General features: G+C 44.5%; 2 protein-coding genes across 3 annotated transcripts in view; one reads left to right on the top strand and one right to left on the bottom strand.

Moving 5' to 3' along the window:
* Positions 1 to 1579, bottom strand: part of SEPTIN11 (septin 11) — a 95209-nt gene extending 93630 nt beyond the window's left edge. For both annotated transcript variants that reach the window (XM_047719605.1, XM_047719604.1), the window contains exon 1: positions 1455 to 1579. In XM_047719605.1, coding sequence (XP_047575561.1) covers positions 1455 to 1481 — 27 coding nt within the window. In that variant the 5' untranslated portion in view covers positions 1482 to 1579. The remainder of the gene's footprint in view (positions 1 to 1454) is intronic.
* Positions 945 to 3979, top strand: LOC125093872 (collagen alpha-1(I) chain-like). Its single transcript, XM_047719603.1, has 2 exons — positions 945 to 2313; positions 2345 to 3979. The coding sequence occupies exons 1-2, from the start codon at positions 961 to 963 to the stop codon at positions 2840 to 2842; spliced, it is 1851 nt and encodes a 616-aa protein (XP_047575559.1). The 5' UTR covers positions 945 to 960; the 3' UTR covers positions 2843 to 3979.
* Positions 3980 to 25245: the final 21266 nt, after the last annotated feature.

The raw sequence follows: 25245 nt of genomic DNA, 5'->3' as shown, positions 1-25245 counted from the left end.
TAAACTTGGCCTTTCTGGACCTCAATTTCCTCGCCCGCAAAATAAAGGGATTAGCACAGTCTGTAAATTTCGTAACAACAATCCACGACCACTATGAAGAGCACAACTTGTGCGCAGGAGGAAACCTAAATTCTCAAGCGTGGGTCATTAAATGTGAGAGTACAAAACGCCTGAAAGACCCACAGTTACGCTTCAGGGAACATCTTCGAAAACACCCCGGCAGTGGCAGCGGAGCCACCAAACCCGCCTTAGAACGCGCACAGGGTCCCAGCGAACGTCCCCGGGCGGGGGCGACAAAAAGCGCCACATCTGAGAGGACTCAGGAGCCGGGGCACAGCCTCGCCCTCCTGGGGCTTCAGAGCCCCCAGGATCCCTGCACGACTTCCGTGCGTCACCACCTCGAGCCACCACCTGCAGCCACACACTTGTGGCAAGCGATGAGAAACGGAAAAGGAGACGCGAGGGCGGGAAACACCTCGATCGAGGCCGACACCATCGGGAGAAAGTGGACTTTGAACACGACAAAGAAATGGGTGAAGAGAGGGGACTCCGCCGTCCCCACCCCGCTCGGATCCTTTCAACGAAAAGGACCAGCCGTCGCCGCCGCCCCTTCCCCCTCCTTGCCTTGGGGACCGGACGCGGAGCCGGGGCTGAGCCCGCACCCGCCAAGCCCGGCTCCGAGTCGCCACGGAGTTTCGCAGCCCAGCCGCGGGGACTGGCGGCCGGAGCGTCCCCTCGGTCCCTCCGTCGCTGCGAGCCTCGGGGCACCGGCGCCCCACGCGCCCGCCCTGCCTGCCCGCTCCTCGCGCTCCCGCCTCCTCGCTTCGCCGCCCCCGGGCTCCCACCCGGCCGACAAGGGCGCCTTGTGCAAACTTTGTGTGCGCGCCCAGGGCTTTTGTCCACATCCTGGGCAGGGCCGGGGCGGCCGGGTGGGTGCCTGGGGGGGCCCGAGGCCTCACAATGCACCGGGGAAGCCACCGCGGAAATCCCACCCTTTTCTCTCGGAGCCGCTTCCAGCGCCGCGTGACAGCGCGCTGTCAGGGCGAGCAGCTCCCCGGACCCGGCGGCCCCTCGGCGCGGGAGCCCGGAGGAAACCCCGCGCTCGGCGCGCGTCTCGCCAGTCACGAGAGAAAAGGTGCGCGCGGAGAGGGAGGCAGGAGCAGCGCGGCTCCGAGAAGCCCTCCGAAGGGAAGCGGGGAAGGGGTCCTCTCTCCCGCTCGGCTCTGGACCCGGGCGCGCCAGGCGGCACACGGTGGCACCGCGGAGGAGACACCCGCCGCCCGGCCCCTGCCCTCCGCTCCCGACCCGCGCGCGATCCCGCGCACACGCCCACAGCCGCCGCCGCCCGGAGCCCCCGCCCGGGCCCCCTACTCCCCGCCCGCGCCCGCCCGAAAGCGGGGACCACCCGGCGCCGGAGGAGCCGCGGGCACGGGGAGCGCGGCCCCAGCACTCACAGACGGTCTCCCCACGGCCACGGCCATCGCGGCTGCGGCTCCGACTGCGCTCGGTGCTCCCCGCCGACGCCGGCGGCTGCTGCTCGGGCTCCGGCCGCTCCCTCCCCCGCGTCTCGCTCGCGGCTGCGCTCTGCCTACTCCGGCTCCCGCTCGCCGCGGCCGCCTCTGCTCCCCCCCGCCGCCGCCCCGCCCGCTTTATGGGAGCAACATGGCCACCCGCCCGGAAGGGACCATCTGCCTCCCGCCGCAGGGGTGCGAGTCCGCGCGCCGGGCTGGGGCTGTGGGAGGGAGGACGACGCGCGGGCCCGCCGCTGGGGTCCGCCGGCTCGGGCCGCTGGACTCGCCCCCCGCCAAAGCCGGGGGCCCCCGGACCGCCCTCTGCGGTGCCGCCGACCCTCCCCCAGCCGGGACTCCGGCCGCCACCCCCCGGCCCACCACGTGCCGGAGTCCGAGTGAAATCCCGGGCGCGGAGGTCCCAGCCCCGGGTCCCGCCACGCGCTTCCCGCCGCGCACGGCTGGAGAGGCTGCGGAGAGGGGAAGGGGCAGTGGGGCGCGGCAGGTCCGCGGGGACATCACCTCGCGTAAAGCTGGCCCCGGGCTTCACCGGAGGAGCCGGTTTGGCAGGGCGGCGGCCACCGGGCGAGGGGTGGGGGGGGGGCGACGGAGGCGGGGCTGGGCACCCCCCAGGAGGCAAGCGCGGCCTCCACTGTTCTCTTGCCGAGGGAGAGGCCACCGGGCGGGCGGCTGCCAGCTGTCGCCGCGGCGTGCCGGCGGGTGGGGGGTCGCGGAGCAGAGGCCGACCGCGGCCGGCCGGAGAGCGAGGAAAGGCCGCCCCGCGCCGCTGTCGGCCGCCGGGAGCGTGGGGCCGCGGCCTGCGCTGCAGCGAGAGCTCGCGGGTCACACGTGGGGGCTCGGCCGGCCTGACCGCGGGACACAGACCCGCCGACGCCGAGGCGCGCGACCCGGACTGCGGCTGGGGGCGCGGCGACCGCGCGGGGCTGCTGCGGCTGCGGGCGCGCGTGGGGCCGAACAGCTCCCCGCGGCGGGGAAGGGCCCTCGCCGCAGAGGTTGGGGCTCGCGGCTGCCTGTGTGGCGAGCGCAGTGGCGGGACCTGGCGCGTGCTGGGCGGCAAGCGGTGCGGGCATGTGCTGCAGATGCCCGCGGCCCGTCGTGGAGCGGGAGGGGCGGCCCACGGGGACGAGGTGACTGAGGACAGCCACGGGGCCGGGCGTGCGGAAGCAGTGGGACGGGAGCGCAGGACAGTGTGCCGAGGCGGTGAAGCGCCGCGATCAGCCCCGCGAGGACGCCCCCAGGGAAAACCTGGGCCTGGTGAATCGGGTGAAAGACGAGCGCCCCTCGGGATGCCGGCGCCTCGGAGTCTGACCTGAGCCCGAGCGGCCAGGTTCCCCGGGCCTGCGCCTGCCTCTGTCCCCAGGGGCGCCGAACCCGAACACTCAGCCTCGGGCGAAGGCCGAGTGGGCTCAGCGCGCGGGCCCGGCTGGTGCGAAGCGGGGCCTGGGTCGCCCGGGAGGGGAGGAGGGGCTCAAGGCCGAATCCCCCGCCCAGGGATGAGACGACGACGAAAGGACTGTGGTGGAGAAGGACGAGGGTCTCTGAATGGGGACTGTCGGTGGTGGACGGGCTCGGGCTTGCGCGCACGAACCTCGTCGGTTTCAGCCAGTGTCCGCCCCCCACCCGGACTCGGACCTTGTGAGGACGAGGCCCAGCCTGAGTGTCGGGACTCCGCAAGCTCCGTGTCCAATTAAGATTGCCCCGTGGACGCGTGATGGGCAAAGGGAAGGGGAAGACAGGGACACTGCGATCTGCGGCTCTCCGTATAGAGCCATTTTGTTCCTTCTCCCTCGGGGGTGACGAGACTGCGTCGGCCCGGGGACAGGAGGTCTCAGGCAAGCCGCGAAGTTCCTCACGTGGCCAGCGGAATGAAAGGGCGATTGGAAACCAGCTCTCTATTCTGTGTTATACTAACCAAACCCGATGGCAGAACTTAATTTTTTTATTTTTATTTACGTCTCTGGTTTGTGAATGTTTATGTTGAAAACCTCGGATTAGATTAGAAGAATGTGAACTCCCCGCCTTTGTGGGTAGGTTAATCACAAAAGCCTAAGGTGACTTACTCCAACATCTCATCTGTTGGAGGTAACCCTTTTAGGACAAAAGCATCAAAATTTACCCCACTTCGGCCTGAAGTTTTTTACTGACAAGAAGCCATGCCTTAAATTCCCTCCTCCTCGTTTTTTTGTTTTGGCAGGTAGGCATAAATATATTCAATGAAAATACAGTTTAATTACTGTTGGTCAAGGAAGGCTAGTTCAGAATGTCATTTCTCATTATGAAGCTGTTTATCATTCTACAACCAGACTGCCTAGATTGGAAAATCCTGCTTTTAGGTGTGCCTGGTGGCTCAGTGGGTTAAGCATCTGCCTTCTGCTCAGGTCATGATCCCAGCCTCCCAGGATTGAGCCCCTTTTCCCCCATCCTGCTCCTTGCTTAGTGGGGAGCTTGCTTTCCCCCTCCCTGTGCTCCTTCCCCTGCTTGTGCTATCCCTCTGTCAAATAAACACACAAAAATAAATAAAAAAAAAAATCCTGGCATTACCACTTCATAACTGCGTGACCTTGGGCAAATTACCTAACCTTTCAGCACTTTAATTTTCTCATCTTAAAGTCTGTTTAATAATAGTTCCTCTCTGGGGCACCTGGGGCGCTCAGTGGGTTAAGCCTCTGCCTTCAGCTGGGGTCATGGTCTCTGGGTACTGGGATCAAGCCCCGCATCAGGCTCTCTGCTCAGCATCAGGCTCTGCTCAGCAGGGAGCCTGCCTCCCCCTCTCTCTCTGCCTGCCTCTCTGCCTACTTGTGATCTCTATTAAAGAAATAAATAAAATCTTTTAAAAATAATAATAGTTCCTCTCTAATAGAGTTGGTAAGGGATTAGATTACCTTTTTAGATTACCTCTGTGCCCAGCACTGTGGTAGAAACCAAAAATTTTTAAATGCAGGCACCTCTGTGAATCTTAACCAGTGTGCACAGTCTACTGAGAGACAGATGTTTAAACAACTCTGATAGAGAAGACAAATCCTTGAAAAGATATATGAATTATGGGATTTTTAAAGTATAGCAAAAGGACCTACTCACCCTGCCTGTAAGCAGAAGAGAAACGGCTTCACCAAGGAGATGGAACAGGAGAGCAAGCAAGGAAGACATTGCACTTCATTCCCTTCGCCCTGGGAGTATTAACGGTTTCTTAATGTTAGGAGTTTTGGGGTGCCCTGCCATCTCTTATTTGTCCCTCTAACTTTCCCTTCTTCAGTGCTTCTCAAATCTTAGTATTTATGAATCACTTAGGGATCCCGTGCAAATGTAGATTCTAATTCACTAGGTCGGGGTGGGGCCTGAGAGTGCAGTGCCATTGGGCTCCCATGTGATGCTGATACTGCTGATTTCGTAATTATACTAGACTTGCAAGGGTTTACAGTGGTGAAGCAGTACCTTTAAGTTTCTTAATTTGAAAAATCTGCATTAAATCCTTTTTTCCACTAATAACTTGACAGAAGTAGGTGTAAACACACACACAAAATGAAATTGCCATTCATAAGCTCAATCTCTCCCTATCCTTAAAATATTTGTTTAAAAATTCATTTGAGGGGCACCTGGCTGGCTCAGCTGGTAGAGCCTCTGACTCTTGATCTCAGGGTTAAGTTTGAGCCCCATGATGGGTGTACTGATTACTTAAAAAAAGAAAAAAATGCATTGTAGACATTGTCAATTTACCAGTAATCTTCAAACTCTGTCTTGCTTTTTATGCTCTTTGAAAATTAAGACAATATTTGCCCCTCTTTAATCTTTTGGCATTTCCTATTTTTCTCTGGCTTCCCAAAGCTGACTAGTATTGACTCTATGATCACGAATGCGAATTTTTCATGGATAACTTATTTAGGCCTGGAAACTTTAACTCACTTAAAATGGTTAGTTGCTCATTTACCACACTGGATTTCAATAGCCTTTTAGTCATTAAAATCATTTTTAATGAAAAAGTATTTGCTTTGCGAGAGGAGACAAAAGTTGAGCAGTCTTGCCCCCCCCCCCCCGCCTTTTTTTTTTTTTTTTTTTTTTTGTCATTTGGTAGCATTATATCATCAGCACCCAGGAAGTGGCTTTCATCCTTTCTTGTTCATTCTTTTGTGGCATGAATTACTTGAAAAACGGAAAAAAAAATTCTGAAAATTCCTTGGTATTCTTTTAAAAGCAAAAATTATCTAAGCCTACAAGAAAGTGTCAGTCCTTGCGCTACTCTTTAATACATGCTCTTTGAAAATCTGATCTTGTTAAGAAACACCCTGTGGAATGACGTGGTCCCTGGAATATGAGGACTTGGCGTCCGGCTATTCCCTTTGGCAGCCAGCCCTGGAGTGGGGTCAGTTCCCTGATTCTGGCCCCTCTACTTATCAGGAATTCCTTTCTCCCTGTAGCCAGTCATTGTGATGCCAGTTATTTCTCTTTGTGAGCCTAGAAAAATTAGAAGACCCTCTGACTACTGGATACTGCCACTGGAGAGAGAAACACACACAGACACCTGCATATTCTGACGGCAGATTATCCCTTCTATATCCTCATCTTTAGTCTCAACCTATTTGCTAGCTACTGTTCTCCCATTATGTTTCCACCAGCTGAATAATTCTATTGCATGGGGTTACTCTGCACCTGCATCTCTCATCTTGTAAACTTATTCCTTTTGGATGAGGTAAGACTTCCTTTACTCACTTCAATCATAAGTTCCTTGCAACTTCATCTACCAGTATCTGTTGGATTGTGTTAATTTCCTTCTGTTAATTTTTCCCAGTTCAATTTGCTTTCCCATTCTCCCTTTCCAACCTGACTTCAAAAGTCACGAACACTGTATTGCAAGTTTCTTCTGTTTCATTTAGTCCACCCTGATCAACAGAAGTGGATATTGGTTGGTTGATATGATAAACTGTAGCAGATTATGCTTCACGCCTCATCATTATACTCTTTAAGGAGGACAAAAGAATCATCCACTGCAAGACGGCCTCCTTACTTATCCATAGTGAAAAACGTGGGCGTGGGAATCAGAACTATTGGGTTCATGGTCCTGCGCTGCCTGATATCGTAAGCCTTGCCGATTTTTAAATTGATACACTGGTTTGGGTACAGGCTATTTCTATAACAGAAGCACCCCAAAACTCAGTGACTGAGAAAGGTGTTTATTTCTCTCATGAAAAGTCCAGGAGGTGGTGAGCAGACCAGAGGCCAGGCGGCTCTGCTTCTCGAGCTCACCCAGGAGTCCACATTCCATGCTGCTACCTTGTCGCTCCATCAGCTTCTGGTTATTACGTCATCTACTCTGATTAAAGCTGACTTACCAACACCACATCCATAGTCTTGCCCATGGGAAAGAGGAAATGGGAAGGAAACAATTTCCTTTTAAGGAAGTGACCTGGACATGGGACACATCACCTCTGCTCACAATCCATTGCAAAAACTCAGTCACATAAATGTACTCAGCTGTAGGAGAGACTAGGATATGTACTCTCTCTTTTTTCTTTTTTCTTTCTTTTTTTTTTTTTGTAATCTCTTAAATGGCACCAAATGCCATACCCAACACTAAAACGTGGGTAGATGACCTATAACAGGAAGAAATGAAAAATGGATACTGGGAGGAAATCAGTAATATATTTATATGGTTTAAAAAATAGTATAAAATTGTATAGAATGAAGTCTCCACTCTATTTACCATCTGTCCAATCCCCGTCCCTTTCCCTGAAAGATAAATTTAATTTACTAGTGTCTGGTATATCTTTCCTTGGTTTTCTTAAAGCAACTTCAAGCGAATGTATATATTTTTATTTCCTACCCTATACCATGTTTAACATAAAAGAAAAACCACGTGTATCATCATGCACTTTGTTTTGTTTAACATTATACTTTGCACATCCTTTTACATGAGCGACTAGTTATCTTCCTCATTCTTTTATACTGTTGCCTAGTACTTTCAAGGATGTATCATCATCTATTTAAACAGTCCTATTGATAAATTCAGGGTTGTTTCTAATCTTTTACCATTACAAACAATGCTGAGATAATAACCTTGTGCTTGTCATTTTGAACATAAGAAAGCCTATCTGTAAGATAACATTTCTAGATTAGCCAATCATATGATATTGAGCCAGTCTTTTGATCTCATTGAGTTCCATTTTCTTATAAAATGAAGCTCATATTTACTTCAAAGATAGGGTCATTATGATAAATAAATATAAAGTTATTGTAAAACAGGGTCAAAATCATAAAACAGATACATTTATCAAAATATGCACAAGCTTTGTACTCTTACATAACACTACTGCAAGAAATTGAAGGAAACCAGAATTGAGAGATATACCATGTTCATGGATTAGATGACTCAATATTTTAAGATGTAATTCTCCCCAAATTAATTCCAGCTGAAATCCAGGGAGCTTTTGTAATAGAAACTGACAACCTGATTCTAAAATTTAGGGCAGAAACGCAAAAGACCAAAAATAGCTAAAATAATTTTGAAAAGAACAAAGTTGGAGAACTTAAACTACTTGATTTCAAGGCTTACTAAAAAGCTACAGTTATCAAGACATTGTTGAATTGGCCAAAGTAGTCACATAGTTCTTTGAAAGAGCACAGAGAATCCAAATATAGATCCACACATGTATAGTCAATTGGTTTTTGACAAAGATGACAAGATAATTCCATAGAAAAGGATAGTCTTTTCAAGAAATCAAGCCAGAACCATTAGATGTCCATATAGATACAAAGAACTTCAACCCTCATTTTACTTAAACACAAAGCTTGAATCCAAATGGATTATAAACCTAAATATTAACACTAAAACTAACACTTCAAGGTGCCTGCCTGGCTCAGTCGGTGGAGCAGGCAACTCTTAATCTCCGGGTTGTGAGTTTGAGCCCTATGTTGGGCACAGCAATTACTTAAGTTGGTGGGGTGGGGAGGACAGCAGTAACACTTCTTGAGGAAATCATAGGAAAATCTTAATGACTTTGGATTAGGCAAAGATTTCTTAGGACATAGAAAGTATTAACCAATTGGACATCACCCAAATTCAAACTTTTGCTCCTCCAAAGACACCATTAAGAAAATGCAAGCCACAGACTGGAAAAAAATATCTGCAATTCTTGCAAATAAGTTTTCTTAATGGGCAAAAATATGTGAATACACACATCATAAAAGAAGATACATATTTGGCCAAATGTGCATGAAATGACCCTCAACATCATTGTCTTTAGGGAAATGCAAATTAGACCACAATTATATAGCACCTACTAGAATGCTGAAAATCAGAAAAACTGGCAATATTAATTGTTAGGGTGGACATGGTGTACCTGGAACTCCAACGCATTGTTAGAATAGAAAATATACAACCTCTTTGGAAAACAGTTTAGCACCATCTTATAAAGCTAGATATCTATCTACCATATAACTCAACAGTTCCAATCAGAGGTATTTACACAAGAGAAATGGCAATGTGTCCACAGAAAGAATGTTTATAGCAGCTTTATTTATGATAGCCAAAAAATGGAAATAATCCAAGAGTCCCAACTAGTTAGTTGATAAATTGTGAAATTCCTATATAATTGGACACTACTCAATAGTAAAATATACTGCAGATACATGCAAAATGTGGATAAACCTAAAAAAGTAAAAGAAACTATACAGAAAAGGTATGTACAATATGATTCCATTTATATGAAATTCTAAAAACATAACTATGGTTATAGAAAACAAAATACTGGTGACCTGGGTTCTCAGGTAGGGAGGATTGACTTGAAAAGGGCACAAGAGGAATTTCTGGAGCAATGGATTGGGATAGTGATTATAGGGGTAAATTAATTGGTCAAAGCTCCTTGTTCTTACTTAGAATATGTATTATTGTATATCAATTATATATCAATAAAATTTATTTTTTTAAAGATTTTATTTATTTATGACAGAGAGAGAGAGATCACAAGTAGGCAGAGAGGCAGGCAGAGAGAGAGGGGAGAAGCAGGCTCCCTGCTGAGCAGAGAGCCCGATGCGGGGCTCGATCCCAGGACCCTGAGATCATGACCTGAGCCTAAGGCAGAGGCTTAACCCACTGAGCCATTCAGGTACCCCAATAAAATTTATTTTTAAAGTGACTATACCAGTCTAGTTGCTTTTATTTCAAAAACTCTAAGAGCAGGTCTCTCTCTCTCTAGAAGTCATCTCATACCATTAAACTTCTGTTTAGAGGTACTGAATGCTTACCCCGTTGGGCACCATGCAAGGTATTCTGCATGCATATCTTATTTAATCATCACAACAGTTCTCTGATATCTCCCTGTTTTACAGATGAGTATAGTGAAGCACAGAGACATTAAGAAAATTATAGTGTCCAATCATCATTGGACATCAGGACAGTAGTGAGAAGCAGAGGCAGGATTCAAATTCAGGTTCGTTGGACTCCATCATCCACGTCCTTCATCATCATGCTGCGTCTCTCCTTAGCACTTACAACATTCTTAATGCCTTTACTTATCAAGAATAACCTCCATTATTAAAATACTAACACACGCTTTATCATTTGAAGGTGAATCTTTACATGTGAAGAGACAGCTAATCAAGCAGACCTAATCTGATTCTCACTGAGTGTATGTTTAGCACAACATGGAACACAGGAGGCACTCAACATACATGTGCTATTACTGTTGTTGTCCTGTTATATTACTTTATCTGACCCCTGGGATTCTCTTCCTTCCTGCCCCCATTATCATACTGACACCCAGGGTCCGCTGATTCCATTTAACACTCAGGCCTCAGTCTAGCCAAAAACTCCCCTATTTCCCCCTTGGCCAATAGAAATTGACTAGAACTTTAAAAAAAAAAAAAGACTTTAATGCTACTGAAGTACAAAAGGCAAATAAGCAAAGTGAATAATTAGGATAGAAACCATCTAGCTTACAAAATGCACGTTCTTACCATTTATCAAACATTTACCAATAATGTACTACACAAAAAAGCAAAATGTAAGGCAGTGTATATACTATGCTACCATTTCTCTAAAAAGAGACTAGAAAGAGAGGGCTTCTAAAAATGAACATGCATAAAATATCTTTAGAAGGATGCACAGGAACCTGGCCATAGTGCTGGCCTCTGTGGAAGGGCATGAGGGGCAGATGTGGCCGAGGTCATAAACCCTGGGTGACTCAACGTATCCATTTTATTCAAATGCATTTGGAAAACTGACTTTTTCTCCAGGGAGGAGATTGGTATATATATGGTTCCGTTCTTCTGACAGTGACCTGTTATGGGTGACCCAGTTCTGTCTAATGAAGTGAAAGAAGTTTGCTGGAAGCTTCTCAGGTTTATGCTTTCTCACTCTTATGAGAAATTCATTGCAGGTCAGTTTTTCTCTTTCCTGTTGGATACAAACAAGGAAGCATGAGGTCCAAGTGTTTTCATTTTACAACTATGAAAGAAATTCAGCCTTAGGCTATAGCCCATGGACTAGAGAGCAGAGTAAAAAGACGAAATCTGGGTCCTTAGCCATACTGTTAAGGGTCTCTGCCACTTTCAGCTGAAAACAATTAAAGGAAATAGAGACATTTTTCCTTTTATACACTTGCTGTATTTTGCTTTTTTAATCATGGGCACACACGACTGTTTTAAAGGATTTTGAGAGATCCTTGTGTTCCAGGCATTGGAAAATAGAGAGCATTCAAGAAAAATTCCGTTAATCTTAAGAATTTTTTTCTCAAGATGTATTTTTTTTTCTTTTTTTCAAGATTTCATTTTTAAGTAATCTTTACACCCAACGTGGGGCTCAAACCTACGACCCTGAGATCAAGAGTTACTGGCTTCACTGACGGAGCCCGGCAGCCAGGTGCCCCGCAAGATGTAATTTAAGTGACTTGTTTCCCGTGGATTTACCCTTTACAGGGTTAAAACAGTTTGAAGTAAATGAAATTGACATATTTACATGTCAAAAAAGGCAAATATTGGCAATTTCACAGTATAAATTATTAACTAGAGGTTCACACAGAAGAAATTACATGCCTATGCGTACCAAGGGTATCAGTAACCCCCTGCCAATGCCCCAAATATTCTGGCCATCAATGAACTTTCCCCATGGGTTTTCCCCAGTTGCTGGCAATTTTCATCACTTCTACTCCTACACTATGAAACTGATGAGAAAGTTGGGAGCCCTGTGGATCAGATCCCTATACATTTATGCCATCTACTCCCGTTTTTTGTTTTTTCTGCTGCTCTTACATTTCCTCTAGCAGCTACTCCCTGCTTCTAACTCACAGAGAAAACCAAATATTCCCAGCAGAAGGGCTTTTATACACCCTGATGCACAACTGGGCGCATGTATCTGCAGACCTCGGCAGCCCTCCTTTTCCAACGACACTGCCCTCAAACCCTACCCTCTCAATGGTCTGCTGTTGGAGCAGAAGACAAAAAGACGCTAATATATTATGATATCAAATATTGGTTAGCTATTACTGTATAACAAATTATCCCAAAACGTACTGACTTATCCCATGGTTTCTGTGGGTCAGGAAATCTGAAGCAACCTATCCGGGTGATTCTGGGCTCAGGGTCTCCTGATGACACTGCAGTCACAGTGCTGAGGCCGCAGTCATCTGAAGGTTCGGCAGGGTAAGGGATCTGCTTCCAAGGCAGCTCGCTCTGGTGTGAGCAAACTGGCACCCCCTGTATGTAAGAGGACACGGTTCTTCACCCCGTACACGTCACCACAGGGCTGACTGGGTGTCCTTATGACATACATGGCAACTGACCTTCCCAAAACGAAATGATGCAAAACAGAGAAAAGGGCAAGTCATGAGATCTTTTATGACCTGGCTTTCGAAACTCACACTGATCATTTCTGCAACATTCTACTGATGATCGAATTATCTCTATTCAGTGTCAGAGGTGATGACACAGGGCTGTGAGTAGCAGTAAGCCAGACTCACAGGACACCTGGGTGGCTCAGTGAGTTAAGTGTCTCCCCATGATTGTGCTCTCTCTTTTTCTCTCCAACAAAATAAATAAATAAAATACTAAAAAAAAAAAAAAAAAAAAGAATCAAGACTCAATAGCGACCATCCTGAAAATGGACTACTATGCATAGCTGTTATTTTCTCCATTTACAGATGAAAAAACTGATGCTGACAGAGTATATTTATGGGATATGTCAAATCTCTGGGCTATCCCATATCTGTGGGATATGTTAAGGAAGTGGCAGAGACTGATCGGAAGCCAGAACAATGTAACTCTTCAATCCATGCCTTTCTGCTGTCATCCTGCTTCTGATGTGACAGTATACTCTCCTGGAATGACTTTGAATTGTTGTATCATTGTTACATTTTTAAAAATTTTTCGGTAACAGCCATATGTGTAATTTTTCATTTTTATTATAAGGCTATGCATATGGCAGACATTTTGTAGTTATTTATTCATTCATCCAATAAATTAATTTCTAAAAATGGAAGAGCTAGCACCCTTACAAAGGTTTGATGGGCTACTGTGCATGCCTAATTGTTATTCTAGTTTCAGTGGGAGCAAGTTGTATTAATATTAATAATAATAATAATAATAATAATAATAATAAAGGGAGCTAGAAGAGTGGTTGGGTATGTATCAAACTGGCCCTAGCAGAAATAAAGAGGCCAAGTCTGTTTATTTTTTTTAGAGTTAATCCCAGACTGGATCTGATCTCCTCTCCTCTCTCTGATCCTTATCAACATCCTTCCCAGTCAGATGAAACCAGCTAATCAGAAAGAGATTGAATTTAAATGTGTAATAAACTCTTTCTCTGGTCTTCTGCAACAGCAGAGTTTATATTTGTGACTGGATTAAAAACTTTTTTTAACTTTTGTTTAGATAAATTATATAACGTGAACGTTTGTGTGTTTATTATTTATATTTAAGAATATTAGAATATTTTTCCTTAGATTTTATTTATCTGAGAGAGAGAGAGAGAGAGAGAGCATGAGTCGGGGGGAAGGGCAGAGAGGGAGCAGCAGACTCCCTGCTGAGCGGGGAGCCTGAAATGGGGCTCAAACCCAGGATCATGAGATCATGAACTGAGCCAAGGGCAGACACTTAATCAACTGAGCCACCAAGGCGCCCCTAGATTTCATTTTTACAAGTAACTCTGGGGTCAACAGCCTACCACATACACCTTTCACTACTTACTTAAATACTTTCTTAGAATAAATTCCTGGAGGTGGGACTGGTGGATATTGTAGGGACTTGAGAAAAATCCTCATCCCTGGCTACCTCTCTCTAGCTGCGCTCAGTGCTTTGCAATAACTCCCTTCACATTTCAGAAGTATTGCACAAATAGCCTTTTTTTTTTGTTTTGTTTTTATTTTTTATGTGAGTAGAGTTGACACCCAATGTTCCATGAGTTTCGGGTGTTCAACATAGTCATTCCACTTCTCCGTACAGTGGACTCCGTTCACTGTGAAGTTACCAGCAGTGACCAGCTGTCACCACAAAGACTCTTTACTTCTGTGGGTTACAATGTATAACGATGGTGAGGTAAAAATATATCCATGGGGTCATATTTTTTGTGGTTTTTGTTTTTAGTTCAAGGAAAAGAAACACTAGCAAAAGTGAGCAAAACCAATATTCATTACAAGGGCCTGGGGTAGCTCACCCAGGACGAGTGAACAGTCAGGCCTCACAGAGGAGAGGAACCATCTCTTTTGGCATCACCAACGGAGGATTTTAGCTCCATTTTCCAACTCTCGTTCACTCTGCTTGAAACTCGAATGCCCATGTAAAAGTCTGGTTGGCCTGTTTGAGATTGTGTGCCCATCCCTTGTGTCAGTATGTACATGTTCACGTGAATCCCACCAAAATCCCAAAGCACAGACATATTTAGCCCCGAAAAGAAAGATGGAAACAGTCTGGGTTAAGGGCTGCTGCACAGGCAAGAGCAACAATGAGTCCTATCAGGGCGCTCTTTGTATCAGAATGTAGGCATGAAATATCTCCTGTAAGTTCATGTCCACAAACTTCTTTAAGTGGTAACAGAGAAGGCATTAAGTAAGTATGTTTCAATATTTAAGCAGAAGTTGGGGATCCAGTCAAGGCTCAGAGGGAAATTATTTCTAATGCTAAGTAAAATTCTTCTGTTAAACAAGGAGGCCCACGATGGACAGATACTGAGCTACGAGCAGATGCTAAAACGGAGTTTGGGATGCAAGATGTTTATGAGAGATAAAACTTGTGAAAAAAAGTAGGATGAAGGAGGATTGGGCACAGGGAGAATCTGAACCATAATATAGACCCAACAAAGTAGCGAGTTCTAGAGCAAATACTAAAGAGTTAGCCAACCCAGGGAGGAGTTCTAGAGCAAATACCACTCATCAGAGTTGTCCTTCTTTGGGCAGAGACGGCCATGCCTTTACGCCCACTTTGCTCAGTCACTAGATGGGCTGCTTCTGGAAGCTGTGACCTTGTAAAAGGCACCTCTCTACGGTTGGCGCAGACTCTGAAGAAGATGCTGGTTCGCTAACTGTACTCCCAGTGGTAGGAAAGCAAATCCTTCCTTGAAAGGGATCTGTGTCATGCATTTGTTTACCAAAAGCCACAGGTCCTTTTAATTCTTTCCCAGTGGCAAAGCTGTTTTTTTAACTGGCTATCATTTTTTTTTAATAAGCATTCTATTAAAAATGTTTTTATGCTTATAGAAAAATTGCAAAGAGGGTATTCCTCATATAACCCATACTTAGTCTTCCCTATTATTAACATCTTATCTGAGTATGGTACACTTGTTACAATTAATGGACCTATACTGATACATTATTATTATTAGCTTAAATCCGTAATTGACTCAGACTTCCTTCAGTGGGTAATTCAGATTAGCTAATGTCCTTTTCCCACTCCAGGATATTTGGTTGTCACATCTTCTCAGGCTTCCCTTGGCTGTGACAGTGTCTCAAACTTTCTTTGCTTTTGATGACCTTAACAGTTTGGAGGAGTACTGCTCAAGTACCTTTCAGGTGGAATTTGTTTGATACTTTCCTCAAGCTTAGACTAAGGTTAGGTAGGAGCCTGCGGCAGGAAGATGAAAGAGGTAAATGCCATTCTAATTACATCATACGGTGTGGAAACTTGACAAACACTACCTCGGCCAGGTGACTGAGGTCAGTATCAACAGTGAGTCATGTTGACAGCACGGTATGCTTCACAGGCAGTGATGAGAAGACACTGGGACCTCTCATCGGCTACTCTGTCCCTCTAACACACCCCATCACTGGTTTTTGTTTTTAGGTGTGTTTTGTTTTGTTGGTTTTTGTTTGTTTGTTTTAGCACTTTCTTACTTTCCGGCACTACAAAATACTTCAAGCTTACCTTGTATATTCCCTTCTCCAGTCCTAGAATCTGCCATTTCTCTAATAGGCTCTGGTTCCTTTTTTTTGGAAACTGCTTTTAGAAACTGAGATCTGGGCACTCGGTGCGATCATTGCTAATTGGGGTGTGATTGGTTCGAGGCCCTCTTAGCTATCAGAGTAATGAAATACGTGTATATACTGACCTGTGTTTGGCATATATCTACAAATATTTCTTTATATAGTGATTTGTATCTCTATGAAGGTAAACATGAGTTCATACTGATGTCTCCAACTCAAATCCATTAGTCCACAGAACATTCTAGACTTCTTATTTGTCTGTCACCTCCCACTCCAGCAGTGAGAAACCTAGCTCAAATCATCCACCACTCCTTTACTTAATTGTTCAGTCTTAGTGTACACATAGGAGAGGTTCAGAATTGTTAACATGTACCCCAGAAGAAACTACTGTATCAATTGGGGCACAGTGTTATTATGTGCTCTGCTTTGCGTAGTTTCTTTTCACTTTAATCTACAGACTCCATTCATTTCCAAAGCTATTCAGGTCAGCACCTTTCTCCTCCCACTTTTTCAATGAGGGTATTTCATGGATTTGCAATACAGTTAGGTTCTGTTCTCATACTCTGTAGTCCACTCTGGGATCCCCAACCTCCTGAATCATTTTTTTTAAAATTTGCATTCATTAAGGTTCACTCTTTATGTGTAAAGTTCTACGGGTTTTGACAAATGCATAATGTCATGTAGTCATTACATACATGATTCATTACAGCCTTGTGCAGAGCAGGCTCTCCAGCATCTTCAGTATTATACCCATTCGGCCCTTCTGGAACCCCTCAATATGTTTACAGATTTTATACCTTTCCCAGAATGTCATAGAAGTGGAATTATACATCATGTAGCCTTTTCAGACGGACTTTTTTCAGATTGCAATATGCCCATACTTCTTTTTTACCTTTCATTCAATATCTAGCTACCAGGGGTTCAAACAAGTTCCTACAAAGAAATTTTTAAGAAGTCTTAATTAAGCTATGTTTTTTTTTTTTGCATATTTTGAAGCTTTTGATACATACTGATGTTTTACAGAAAGGTCCTTTACAGGGTGCCTGGGTGGCTCAGTGGGTTAAGCCTTTGCCTTTGGCTCAGGTCATGATCTCAGGGTCCTGGGATCAAGTCCTGCATCGGGCTCTCTACTCGGCAAGGAGCCTGCTTCCCCCTCTCTCTCTGCCTGCCTCTCTGCCTACTTGTGATCTCTCTCTCTCTCTGTCAAATAAATAAATAAATAAATAAAAATCTTAAAAAAAAAAAAAAAAAGGCCCTCTATGCTCCTGACATCACTGGCTATCACTCTTTTTAAGGATTTTATGTGAATTCTAGTGTAGTTAATATACAGTGGTATGTTAGTTTCTGATGTACAGTACAGTGATTCAACACATCCACAAATCATGATTGGGTATCAATTACTATTAAAAATCTTTGCCATTTTCATAGTAAAGAATGACAGTTTTTAGTTTTTTTAATATAAATTTAATATAAAGGACTATTAGTGTTTAAAATATTTTTATTAGCCAATATTTTCTTTCTCTGTAAATTGCCTTTACTTATATCATTTGCCTATTATTTCCATAGGGGAGTACTTAATTTTTCTTGAATTACAGAAGTTTTTATGCATGAGAGATATGTTATAGAAATATGAAATTATCTTTCAGGCAGCAAAATAGTCCATCATGTGAGTACATCAATATTTTGTAATCATTCCCTGGTTATTGTATGTTAAGTTGTTTCCACTCTTTTATTTTTCTTTTCTCTTTTTCCTTCATCTCTCCTTCTTTCCTTTCTTCTTTTCTTCTTTCTCTCCTCCTTTCCTTTCATTCTTCCTTCCTGCTATTATAAAAAAAAAAGTAAGACTCTCTGCATATATGTGTCTAAATTTCTAATTACTTCCTTAAGAGATGTCCCTAGAAGTGAAATTACAGGGTGTAAGAGTATGAATATTTTTAAATTTTTGACACATAGAGTTATTTTTCAGAAAGAATCAACTAATTTATATTCCCATTACTAATATATTAGGATCCCCAGGTCCCTTCATAAAGACAGATGGTTCCTTAAAAACAGAACTACTGGGTGCCTGGTGGCTCAGTGGATTAAGCCTCTGCCTTCGGCTCAGGTCATGATCTCAGGGTCCTGGATGGAGCCCTGCATCGAGCTCTCTGCTCAGCAGGGAGCCTGCTTCCCTGCCTTTCTCGGCCTGATGTTCTGCCTACTTGTGATCTCTCTCTCTCTGTCAAATAAATAAATAAAATCTTTATAAAACAAAACAAAACAGAACTACTATATGTTCCAGAAATTTTACTCCTGGGTATCCTTCCCTTCTTTCTTCTCTAAAGGAAATGAAAATAGAATCTTAAAGAAATATCTGCACTCCCATATTTATCACAGCATTATTCAAAATAGCCAAGACGTGGACACAATCTAAGTGTCCACCAGTGGAGGAATGGATAAAGACGATGTGTAACTACGTGTAGTGGAATGTCATTCAGCAATGATAAAGAAGCAAATTCTGCCATATGCAACCCATGGACAGACCTTAAGGGCATCACGCTAAGTGAGATAAGTCCGTCAGACAAAGACAAATACTGAATGATGTTACTTCTCATGGAATCTAAAAAAGCCAAACTTGTAAAAACAGCAGAATGGTGGTTACCACAGGATGGGGGAACTGGGGACATGTTGTTTAAGGGTACAAACTTGCAACCAGTAGACAAATAGGTCCTGGAGATCTAACGCACGGCACAGTAACTATATACAGCAATACTGTAAACTAAACATCGAAGTTGCTAAGAGTTCCATCTTAATTGTTTCCACCACAAAAAAGAAATAATTCTGTGATATGAGATATGTGGGGCTTGAACTCACCACCCTGAGAATCAAGAGTCACATGCTCTACTGACTGAGCCAGCCAGGCCCTCCCTCTCTACCAAATTTTTAATCATACCTAAAGGTTCCCCACTTATAACATTTTCTATGTATTGTAGATAACCTCATAAAATCATGTCAACATGCTTTATCAAGATATCAATGTTGGCTTAACCATAGAAACGCAATCTAAGCATCGCCTAGAACCATGAAATTCTGTTTCAGTTGTCAGATATAATAGTAATTACTATTGCCAGGATCTTACTATAGCATCTTGTAGGTGTTATACACATGCTCTCAACTAATCATCACAGCAGTTCTGGAATGGGATTCCCAAAGTAACACCTGAGACTAGAAATTGTGTGCCAATAGACTATTTGGGAGGTGATCCCAGGAAGCATAAAGCAGAGGGTGGGAGAAGGGAGACAGCTAGGCCAGACGAGCCAGCGCAGGGCTGATTAATGAGCTGGTTACCACTGCGGGGAACAGGGGCTCCATCTAGTTGGAGACACACTGAGGAACTTGTTACTGTGTCCCACACTGCCCTACTGAGAGTCGGGAAGCGTCTGTCTCTCACTGGCGGAGGTCTGCACCTGGGGACATGAACTCCCTGTACTTCTGGGCTGCGCAAGGTCCTGCGCCTCAGAAAAAGCCCAGGGGCAGTGAAGGAGATGGAGGCAGGCCCAGATGTGGGCAACGGACAGGGCCTAGGAGCTGTCCTGTGTGGTGGCGGTGGGCTGAGGGCAATGGGCCATGGCATCAACAGTGTCTGTTACAGGATTATTAACCTGACTTAGAGTGAATAAGCTGGAATTCAGAAAGGTTACCTGCCCGAGGTTACATTGCAAGTAAGGGGCGGATCAGGGGATCCATTTAATGTGATAACAATCCCATGCCCGTTACTACTCCGACAGCCCGTGAACGTTGTAGGCACACCCTGAAGATTACGGAACTCATGGCAGAAATCTGGAGCCAAGAAGTACATTAGAGATCCTTGAGTCTGTTCCCCAGGAATCAGGAAAGCTACACTATCTTAGAAGTCTTGAGATTACGGAACTGGCTGGTTTCAGAGCAGGACCTAGAACCAACACCTTTGATTTTCCATACAGTGTTCCTTCCGCGACGACGCACAGCTCTTTTTGTAAATGTATTTAGCTCATTAAGGAAATAAAAAGATATATAAGTATTTCTATCACGAATATAATACATATTACCTTTGAAAGTTAAAATGACAGTATGCTCTCATTTCTTCTGAAGAGTATCATAAGCCCTGCCTCGAAGAATCTTTTTTTTTTTTAAAGATTATTTATTTATTTGACAGACAGAGATCACAAGTAGGCAGAGAGGCAGGCTGAGAGAGAGAGGAGGAAGCAGGCTTCCCGCTGAGCAGAGAGCCCGATCTGGGGCTTGATCCCAGGACCCTGGGATCATGACCCAAGCCGAAGGCAGAGGCTTTAACCCACTGAGCCACCCAGGCGCCCCGCCTCAAATAATCTTAAAAGATGACATACTTGATTATTTCTGCTTGCCTAACACTTTCTCCTATGAAGTCACTTCCTAAATAAAAGAAGCTGAAATTAAATTAGGAATTAAAAATAAATGAACTACTTACTTGTCACAGTCTCTAGGAACCACTTTGGATGAACTAAAGTGTTATTCAATTAGCAAACTAAAAGTTATCTCCATAATTTTATTCATGTTCACCATTTCCTCAAGGTGCTATGAACAGACTGTGTGCTAAAACAGTAGTTTTAAAATATTAGGAAAGTAATAGAAGATGTTTTCTCGAGTACAAAGGCAACCTATAAAGACCCATCGTAAGACTGTAACTGCAATCTTTTAAAATGAGAAAAAAATGGGACACCTGAGTGACTCAGTCAGTTAAGCCTCTGCCTTCAGCTCAGGTCATGGTCCCAGGGTCCTGGCATCGAGCTCTACACGGGGATCCCTGTTCAGCAAGGAGCCTGCTTCTCCCTCTGCCTGTCACCCCCCTGTTTATATGCTCATGCTCTCTCTTTCTCCCTCACTCCCTCTCTGTCTTGCTTATTCTCTGGTGAATAAATACATAACATTTTTTTAAAAATAAAATAAAATGAGAAAAAAATGTCATACCATTTTTATCATGATTTGAGGAACTAATTCAATGAAGTAAATATTCTCATTTTGAAATAACAAGAAAACCACTGCTTGTGTCCAGGGGGGAGACAAACCTTTCATTAAAATTTTTACTTATGAATTAATGCCATGTATGGAAATTCTGATTAAGATCAGTTACACATATGGTAATATGATTCCTCATAAGACTGACCCTGTGTTCACATACATTGACCAGCTATCTTCTGCCCTGTTTCTGCAGTGACTATTTTGAAAAGTCCTCTCATTATTTATATTCATTTTATAAATATTTAATTTATATGATGTCTCATGTTTTGCTTTGAAGCTTAGAGTGATGCAGTTTTTTTCATTATGAACAGTTTCTTGTCCCTTTAAAATTCTGGAGCCTTTCTGCCATCATCTATATTAATTTCTACGAATGTCCTTCTCCCTGTCCGGGAGTGGGGGGTGAGGGTACCAAAGGAGAAGATCAGAGAGGAGGGGAAGGTGCAGAGCCAAGTAGGGACATAATCCATTTTCCCAACAACAACAATAGAATAAAATACTTCCTGAAAAAATATGTGTTGCATTCAGACTTACCTGGATAGCAGCAGGTTTGTTTGTTTTTTTCAAGATCCAGGGAGATTCCTCCTGATGGAAATATATCTACTCATATGACTAAAAGAGCTCTAATTTCATCCTTTCACTTTCAGACCCATCCGCCACTAGATAATTTTGGGTAAACAGGCCTCTGTATCTTTGAAAAAGCTGATAAGAAGAGAAGTGTCTTTTGAGAAGTACCCCCCGGTAAACATTTGTATTGTAAAGTACAATTCGACTCTCAAAATGTCAACACTTTTATCTCTCACGTGAAGAAGTGCCCCCAAAGTAGCATGACTACTACCTTCTACCTGTGTGCAAAGTTTGGTCTTTTGTACTAAGTACTTCCCCGTACTGTTCTCAAACATAGTGTGCTCAAATGTTTGAGACCATGGCTCACTGAGTAAATGCCTCCTTCCCCAGAGCAATCCAACAATCTCCAGCACCAAATGGGAGCCTAACAACTCCATTCACTTCCGACACTGTGTGGGCCACATAGGTTAAGGGCTCGTCCCACAAGACCGCCCCCACTGAGACACCAGCTGCAAGCCCAGAGGGCTACCTACGCTTGATAGAAGCAGCCTGACTACCAACTTGTGGCTTTCTAGGATCTCCCCTTGAGGTTTCAAAATTCACTGGAATAACTCAAAGAACTCATGAAGGCACTATACTTTTAATTACTGTTTTATTATAAGGGCTACAACTCAGGATCAGCCAAACACAAGAGACACATAAGACCAGGTCTGAAATGGGAAAGGTTGGGAGCTCTCTGGACCTCTTTGGAGTTTTCATCAAAGCTTCATTATCACACAGATATGACTGATTACATCCCAGCTATGTGACTGGACTCCGTTTCCCCATACAATGAGCAGTAACTCACCGTTCCCGCCTCCCCCAGCCACCAGTAACCTACTACTTTCTGTTCCTGCGGATTTGCTTATACTGTCCATTTTGCATAAATGGGATCATACAGTATATGGTCTCTGTGACTGGCTGCTCTCGACTGCTATACTATTTTCAAGGTTCATCCACGTAGCGTGAATCATTCCTTCATGCCTTTTTACTGAGTAGTAATATTCCATTCTGTTGGGAGAAATCACGTATTTTTATCCATTTGTCAGCTGATGGACCCTGGAGCTATTGCTGCTTTCTGGCTATCATGAACAATGTTGCCATGAACACTCAGGTACAAGAGTTTATTTGACCATCTTTTCATCTCTCTTGGATAGATGAGTAGGAGTAGAGTTGCTATGGCACACGGTATCTCTATATTTAACCTTCCGAAGAGTGGCCAACTGTTTTCCAAAGTAGCAGCACCATTTTACATGCCTACCAGTAGTATGTGAGAAACAAGGGATTTTATTTCTCCGCCTAGCAAGAAATTGAAACTCTTCCTTTAGCTCCATTTTTTTTTAGAGTGAAGTACAGTTGATACACAATGTTACATAAGTTACAGGTGTACAACATAGTGATTTGACAAGTCTCTACATTTATGCTATGATTATCCCAAGGGCAGCTGCCATCTGTCACCATACGATGCTGTTACAATACCTGTGTGGTACCTTTTATACCCATGATTTATTTTATACCCATGATTTATACCCATGATACCTCCCTAACTGGAGGCCTGTGTCTCCCACTCTCCTTCACTGGTTGTACCCACCCCCACCCCTCTAGCAGCCATTAATTTGTTCTTTGTCTTCATGGGATCTGTTTCTGCTTCTTGTTTGTGTTTGTATATGCATTTGCTTTGTTGCCCTAGCTCCAACTCGTAAAAACCAAGGAAGAGATTTTATTTGGCCTGGCATGGGTCTATTCTTCCTTCCCGCCAGCTGGAACGCAGATGTGATGGATGGTGCTGGAACAGCCTGCTAGACTGTGAAATGGGAATCCCACCTGAGAAATGGTGGCACGAGACGGGAGGAACATGGGTATAGGATGATTGCACACCATCATACCACCTCTGGGCTGCCTAGCGTCATGGGTAAAGAAAGAAACTTTTATCTTAATAAGTCACTGTGACTGGTTTTCTGTCACGCTTAGCTGAAACGAATCCTAACTAATAATCATCTACCTTGGGCCAGGGACCTTCTCTTTGTGCCAGGTACCGTCCCGTGAAAATAGTCCACACGCCTCAGCTCACTGATTCCCCACTTGACACAAACAAGGTAAGTCCTCGGACTCTTACCACTTCCCCCTCTTTTTGAGACAGAAAACTGAAGCTTAGGCAAGTCAAGTAGCTTGCCCAAGTTCACAGAGCACACACAGAAGACACGGCCTCCCGAGTGCAGGTCTGCAGCTGTCCAGTGAGACACCAACAGAGGAATGAACCAAGAACACACCGGTAATGGTGAAACTAAACCAATAGCGATATATGACTAATAAGCCAGAACTATACTCAGAACCTCAGCTACCTCAACATACCGGTGACGATGCGTAAGAAACTGGCCTTTCGATCGGGGGCGGGGGTGGGGGGGGGAGGGAGCCCCCAATGCGGACGCCTGTGTGCATTTGCCAAAAGCGTTCCTGGCGGCCAGGATCTTCAGTGGAGAACCGGAATAGAATCTTCAGCATCTGTAGATATGTGTCACCTGTGGTTTACAAACATCAGATTTTAATAACTCATTTCATAGATCACTAAGTAGCCCTTAGCTGCAGGCACAAGTAAGAATCTATGGAATGACACATCTTCCCCACGTGATGAATGAAGACAGACGTTTGTTAAATTCAGTCTATCAGAAGGACCTACAGACCATACCTTGAGAACTGTCCTTATAAAATGCTGTATAAAAAACAAAACAGGGGCACCTGGGTGGCTCAGTGGGTTGAGCCTCTGCCTTTGGCTCAGGTCATGATCTCAGGGTCCTGGGATCGAGCCCCGCATCGGGCTCTCTGCTCCACGGGGAGCCTGCTTCCCCCTCTCTCTCTGCCTGCCTCTCTGCCTGCTTGTGATCTCTCTCTCTGTCAAATAAATAAATAAATAATCTTAAACAAAAGAAACAAAACCCAAAAAATATTGTCTGAAATTAAGGCTCTAGCTTTATCTATAGCCCTCTGTTTCTTGTTTCTTTAGATCTCATATGTTTCTCTGTATCTCATACTGGTTTGACAGTTAAGATAATGATGTTTTGAGATGATTAAATTCAATTAACACTTGCAACACCCTCTAACAGCAGCTGTATGGCATTAGGGACGAACGATGACTAAGAATGATTACTTCCTTTCTGGAGATCACACTCCACTAGGAAGATGCTAACAAGGTAAGTATAACCCAAGGGGAGAAGTACATAATAGAGGTAAGTTCTAAGGGAATAGAGAGGAAAGGGGATATTTGTGACTCTGGATGTTGGAGAAATCTTGAACAATCCTCAGGACCCTGCCAAATGGAGAAAAGAGAAGCCAGACTGCAAAAAAGAGTAATAAACACACAAAACTATAGGGTAAAATGGGACAGGCTTAGGGAATGACAAGTAGCCCAGGACAATTTATTTATTTAAAACTATATGCAGTTAATGTTTGGGACGCCTGGGTGGCTCGGTTGGTTGGACGACTGCCTTCCGCTCAGGTCATGATCCCGGAGTCTCAGGATCGAGTCCCACATCGGGCTTCCAGCTCCATGGGGAGTCTGCTTCTCCCTCTGACCTTCTCCTTGCTCCTGCTCTCTCTCACTGTCTCTCTCTCAAGTAAATAAATAAAATCTTAAAAAAAAATAAAATAAAACTATATGCAGTTTTCTATAATGAACATGTATTATCATCATAATAAAAATA

This window comes from Lutra lutra, chromosome 2 (genome assembly GCF_902655055.1).
Source record: "Lutra lutra chromosome 2, mLutLut1.2, whole genome shotgun sequence".
Classification (NCBI taxonomy): Eukaryota; Metazoa; Chordata; class Mammalia; order Carnivora; family Mustelidae; genus Lutra; species Lutra lutra.
Note: the sequence above shows the minus strand (reverse complement) of the source record. Positions and strands in the feature narration are given on the sequence as shown.